This window comes from Grammomys surdaster, unplaced genomic scaffold (assembly GCF_004785775.1).
Source record: "Grammomys surdaster isolate TR1022 unplaced genomic scaffold, NIH_TR_1.0 125769, whole genome shotgun sequence".
In the NCBI taxonomy this organism is placed as follows: domain Eukaryota; kingdom Metazoa; phylum Chordata; class Mammalia; order Rodentia; family Muridae; genus Grammomys; species Grammomys surdaster.
In genome coordinates, this window is record NW_021620600.1 from 724002 (window position 1) to 730001 (window position 6000).

Genomic DNA, 6000 nt, shown 5'->3' on the forward strand with positions numbered 1-6000 from the left:
CCTCCTCTTTCCTCCTCTCCTTCTTCTTCTTCTTCAGAATCCCCCCACCCCTCCCTTGCGTTGGGCACTGGCATTTATCCTCTCTTCAGAGTCCCCAGAATTCCAAATGTAAACTCTCTGCAGCTGCAAACTCACCCCTCATAGAGCATGAGATAGTCATAGCTAATGGCTGTGGACAAACTGAAACAGCCCCATATCCCACACCAGGGATTAAAACAAAAACATTCACATAACATAACTGGGTTTTTAAGGAAAGCAAACCTCTCACTCCAGGTCTTGAACTCAGAGACCTCCTGCCTCTGTATGTGCTAGGATTAAAAGCCGCATTGCCAGACCTATGATAGATACTTTATGTATGATGTTTACTTTTGTGTTGATAATATTGGACTCAGCTGCTTTTTTATGGTTTTAGTCTTTTTTGTTTACTTGTTATTTTTAAGCGTATTTTTATGTACATGTGTATTTCTGTTGGCCAGAAGAGGGTGTGTGATCCTCTGGAACTGGGGATACAGGCAGGATGAGCCGGTCATTGTGGGCACTGGACAGTGTGCTAAGGCCCTCTGCAAGAGCAGCAAGGAGACACTCTCCCCAGCCCCTTTCTTCTTCTTATGTTTATTTCTGATGAAGGGTCTCACTTTGGAGCTCACACTGGGTTGGAACTCACACGACCCTTCTCCTAAGCGTCCTGTGTGTTGGGAATGCAGGCACCACCTGCTATGCACAGTTCCCTTTCAGTCTTTTTTTGTTTGTTTTGGGTTTTTTTTGTTTTTTTTTTTTTTTCAAGACAGGGTTCCTCTGTGTAGTCCCGGCTGTCCTGGAACTCACTCTGTAGACCAGGCTAGCCTCGAACTCAAAAATCCGCCTGCCTCTGCCTCCCAAGTGCTGGGATCAAAGGCGTGCGCCACCACCGCCCGGCGTATTTTATCTTTTAATATTTTAAATTGTAAAGATAAAATGTGCCCATAAGAACAGAACAGCTTTAAATGAATAATTATAAACCACCTGTCTGTGTACATTAACCCATATTCTGTTACTATAACAAAATATCCGAAGTCCTGAACTAAGTAAAGAAAAGAGGTTTGCTTAGCCCAAAGTATTAAGGACCTAACAGCATGATGTCAGTATCCGCACTGCTCTGCTGAGGCCGTGTCCCAGCAGTCTGGATGGCATCAACATGGGAGTGGGAGGAGGGGGAGGAGGAGGAGCAGGAGGAGGAAGACACATAGTAAAACACATAGTATCTGGACTAGATAGACTCAGTAGTCAAGCTTACTCCCATGACAGTGCTCACAGGTGTGGCTGTGCAGGTGTGTGAGAACAGCACACAGGAAGTGCAGGCGGGAGAATCAGTTCAAGGTTATCATTGGCTGCAGAACTAGTTAGAGTTCAGCATGGTCCATGTGACACCAGGATTAATTTTTTTCTGAAGGTAATGGTTTCAGAGACATAATATTTGTCATTGCAGTTCTGGGGGTCAAACCTGGACCTTGGACTTGTTGGGCAAGATTTACTGCCCTGATCTATACCTCCAGCCCTTGACCTAATTACTTAAAAAAAAAAAAAGATTCGTCGGACATGCGCCTTTAATCCCAACACTTGGGAGGCAGAGGCAGGTGGATTTCTGAGTTCGAGGCCAGCCTGGTCTACAGAGTGAGTTCCAGGACAGCCCAGGTTACACAGAGAAACCCTGTCTCAAAAACAAACAAACAAACAAACAAAAAATAAATAAATAAAAGATTCATTTATTTATTTTATATACACTGTTGCTGTCTACACACCAGTAGAGGGCATCAGATCACGTTACAGATGGTTGTGAGCCACCATGTGGTTGCTGGGAATTGAACTCAGGTTCTCTAGAAGAGCAGTCAGTGCTTTTTTTGGGGGGAGGGGACGCTTCACTAATGTGTCATCCTTGTTCAGGGGCCATGCTAACCTTCTCTGCATCATTACAACTGTATGTGCCTCTCCAGCCCCTTTGACCTATTACTTTGCACCAGCTGCCAACTCCTAAAGGTTCTTCCACCTCTCCTCATTGAGGTCCATGCTTCTAACAAATGAGTCCTTCAGGGATAATCTGTAGTGCCAGGGAAGGGTTAAACCACCCAAAACCAGACAGGAACTAATCTGATGTAAATCACAGCAGGGTCTTTATTCTACCTAAGCTAGCTCCCAGTGAGGGCAGTGCATCACCATCACACCAGACAGTTTTGGTGGTAGGGGAGCCCTGAATATCTGGGAGAAGACTTTATAGTAAGTAGCAAGCAGGGGAGGGTGGGTGGGGATGATAAGTGTGCAAGCATCTAATTGGAAAGCTATCGTGGCCTTTAACATGTTGACTAGTGCTGGGAGTCATATCCTAAACTTAACTTCTGCTCCCCTCTGCATGGGTGGTCGTTAGGCAGGGGGTGCACTTGTAACCTGGGGTGCAGGTTTGTTGGGGGAATAACCTGGAGATGCCGGCCTTGTTGAGGGTGTAACCTGAAGACACTGGTCTTGTTGGGGATCAGCCTAGAGCTAGGCTCAGGGGGCAACTTGGAAACTAATGTTAGGTACCAGCTTATCTGAGTTCAAACTTAGATCAGGTTCTCTAAAATGTAGTCTGAACTCAAAAGATTTGGGCTCTCAAATCCACATTCAAACAATAGTAGTGCAGCACACCTCTAACCCAACCAAGAAATAGAACAGTACTAGTCAGGCGCGGTGGCTCAATCCTGTAATCCCAGGCCTCAGGTGGCTGAGGCAGTAGGATTGCTACAAGTTTTAGGACAACTTGCCACACGGTGAGCTCTGTGCAAGCCTGCACTACAATGGGAAGCCCGATCTTAAAACATCAAGAAAGATGACTAACTACAGAGAGAAAGTCATCTTGATTCTAGAGCACTCTCTTAGGTTCTAGTCAGTGCTCCTCCATTCCTGAGATGGCCGCGCCGGACTGAGATGAACACGTCATGGCTTTTCATTGTACTTTCCCATGTGTGTGGACACTACTTAATGACATGACACAGTTTAACTTCGCTTCTTTTTAAACTTAGCCTGTCTGGAACGTTTACCTCATGAGTGTGTGTGAGTCTGTATGTTTGTGTGGTCACGTTTACAGATGTGGAGGGCAGAGGTTGATATCAGGTGTCTTTTTAAAATATTTATTCTTTTTTGTTGTTGTTTTGTTTTTTTGTTTTTGTTTTTCAAGACAGGGTTTCTCTGTGTAGCCCTGGCTGTCCTGGAACTCACTCTGTAGACCAGGCTGGCCTCGAACTCAAATATCCACCTGCCTCTACCTCCCAAGTGCTGGGATTAAAGGCGTGCGCCACCACTGCCCGGCTATTCTTTTTTTTTTATTATTGGATATTTTATTTATTTACATTTCAGATGTTATCCCCTTTCCCCATTCCCTCCACCCCAATCAGGTGTTTTCTATCACACTCCACTTTATTTTTTGAGACAGCATTGCTTAACTGAACTTGGAACGCATGGTTTCAGCTAGATGGCTGCCCAGCGGGCATCACTGCTCCCCTCCAGGTCTCCCTGTCTCTCCTTCCTGTTCTAGGATGATACCTTTCTACCATTCTGCCTAGCTCTGTTCGTCTGTTGTTCTGTTTTTTTTTTTTATGTGAGTTCTGGGATCTGAGCTCAGGTCCTTATCCTGCTTGCACTGGGTTATCTCCTCAGCTCCCTTGACTGGGTTGTGTTGCTCCAAGTCAAGAGTTTCATTTATATTGACACTATGGGGTTTTGGGTTTTTTGTTTGTTTGTTTGTTTGTTTGTTTCAAGACAGGGTTTCGCTGTGTAGCCCTGGCTGTTCTGAATTTTATTTTTCACTAAAAAATTTTGTTTCAAGCTGGGAAGTGCTGGCATACACCTTTAATCTCAGCACTTGGGAAGCAGAGGCAGGTGGATCTCTGAGTTTGAGGCCAGCCTGGGTTTATCCTACAGATAAACTACTACAGAGTGATTCTATCCTATAGAGGGCTACGATAAATAATCAGTGTCTTTAAAAATAAAATAAAATTTGACATAATTTCACATTTAAAGTTGAAATTTGGATATATAATACTTCATTCTCTTCTTGCCTTCATTACTTTGACATTTAAAAAATTTTAATCACATAATATATATATGTATGTATGTATGTATGTATGTATACCACATGTCACAGCAAAATATGGAGATCAGGGGATGATTGACAGGAGTCAGTTCTCTCCTTCCACCATGTAAGTCCCAGGAATTGAACTCAGGTTGTAAGAACTGGCAGCAAGCACTTTTGCCTACTGAGTCATCCCATCAGCCCTGCTTCATCATCTGAAACAGTTACATAAACCAGTTGTTTTATAAAACATCCCTAACTTTGGGTTTATCTGATTTCCCTCATGGCTACATTCTGGTTCTTCATTTTTGGTATTGTGTCCTTTGTGTGTCATGTCAGGAGAGCACAACATCACTGGGTGCTTAGTATAGCAGAGCACAATTTTCTAGCTTGAGGGTTATCTTGTAGTAATGCTGTCTAGGTATTCTATCCTTGTCAAACTTTTGGCCATCTTGTATTAGCAGCCATAGATGATTTTATGTGTATCTGTGTTCATGTGTGTGTGTGTGTGTGTGTAGGCCAGAGGATCACCTCCTGTGTGTTTCCTCAGTTGTTCCCCCTGTCTCATGGGACAGTGTTTCCATTCCAGTGTAGAGCTGGCCAGTTAGGTTTGGCTGTCTTCTGTCTCCCTCTCCCTAGTGCTGGGAATTGCATGCATGCCACCATAGCCGGCTACATGTCCATCCAGAATTGGACTCACATCCAGGCCTTCCGAGGCAAGTCCATTAACAGCTGAGTATCTCCAGCTCAGTAATTCCTGTTTGAGTCCATCATTCTCCCCTCTTCATCTCTTTCACAGACGTTCTTTTTTCCTTTTCAGTACACTCCTTGCCCTCTGTCCTGCGGAACATTTGAAGAGCCAACAAAGGTCAAAGCGTCGGGACCACAGCTGGCAAGGCCAAAAGTGGCCCCAGACATGAGGTGCTGGACCATCCATTGGCTGGGAAGTGGGGTGGGGGGTAGAGCAGAGGCAGAGATGACAAAGAATCAGGAATCCAGAAGACCATGAAGAAGAGCAAAGTGGGTAGGTGAGGAGGGGTGGGAGGCAGCTGCTGTCTGAAACAGGAGCAAGTCAGGCTCCTCTGAGACCTGTCTGAGCTCAGGTGGAGTGTTGACAAATGGAAAGCTTGACAGGTAAAGTAGGCTTTTCTAAGCCTTTCTTTGAGTGGCAGAGGCAGGCTTATCCTGAGCTCCAGGCTAGCTAGGGTTGCATAGTAATTCTAGTCAGTCCCTTCTCAAAATAGCAAACAGGAGCTCACTGCAAAGAGAACCAGACTGATGTTGATATAACCCCCTCTGCTGCTCTCTCCCTCCTCCCCTCCCTCCCTGCTCCTTAGTCTGCCTCTCTGTGTACCCCACGTTATGGCAGTCCTCCTGCCTTAGCAGCTTGACAACTGAGATTGGTAGTGGAAATCTGTGAGCTTTGGAGGGCGTCTATCTCTGTTTCCGGAAATTCTTAGTGTGGTTCCCACCTTTCTTCCTATTAATTCTAGCTACCCAGATCCCTGTCCCTTGTGCTAAAACATCCTGAAGAAGTAAAAACATCATGTAAGAAACATGTGGGTGGTATGAGTTCTCTCTGTGTGTCGAGTGTGTGGTGGAAGGGTATGATGCATATGTGAACATGTGATGTGTATGTGTGGGTATGCTGAGTCGTTCATATGTGTGGTGTGTATAGGTATGCGTGTGGTAGACATGTATGTGGTGCTTGTGTGTATGATATTTGTCAGTATGGTATGGGTGTGGTGTGTGGTACATGTGTACATGTGTTGGTGTGTATTTGTGGTGCACGTGAAGGTGATGATGTATGTCATGCCTGAGTTATACGTGGGGTGTGTGTGACACATGTGGTGCCTGTGTGTGCGTGTGTGCGTGTGTGTGTGTGTGACACATGTGGTGCCTGTGTGCAGTATGTATGA

The 6000-nt window shown here is 45.1% G+C and overlaps 1 protein-coding gene and 1 pseudogene across 1 annotated transcript in view; one reads left to right on the top strand and one right to left on the bottom strand.

Moving 5' to 3' along the window:
* Positions 1 to 1879: 1879 nt before the first annotated feature.
* LOC114640106 lies at positions 1880 to 1973 on the bottom strand (annotated as a pseudogene).
* A 3113-nt stretch (positions 1974 to 5086) lies between these two features.
* Slc6a16 (solute carrier family 6 member 16) overlaps positions 5087 to 6000 on the top strand; it is a 15534-nt gene continuing 14620 nt past the window's right edge. The window contains exon 1 of the mRNA XM_028788841.1: positions 5087 to 5109. Within this exon, the coding sequence (XP_028644674.1) occupies positions 5087 to 5109 (23 nt within the window). The remainder of the gene's footprint in view (positions 5110 to 6000) is intronic.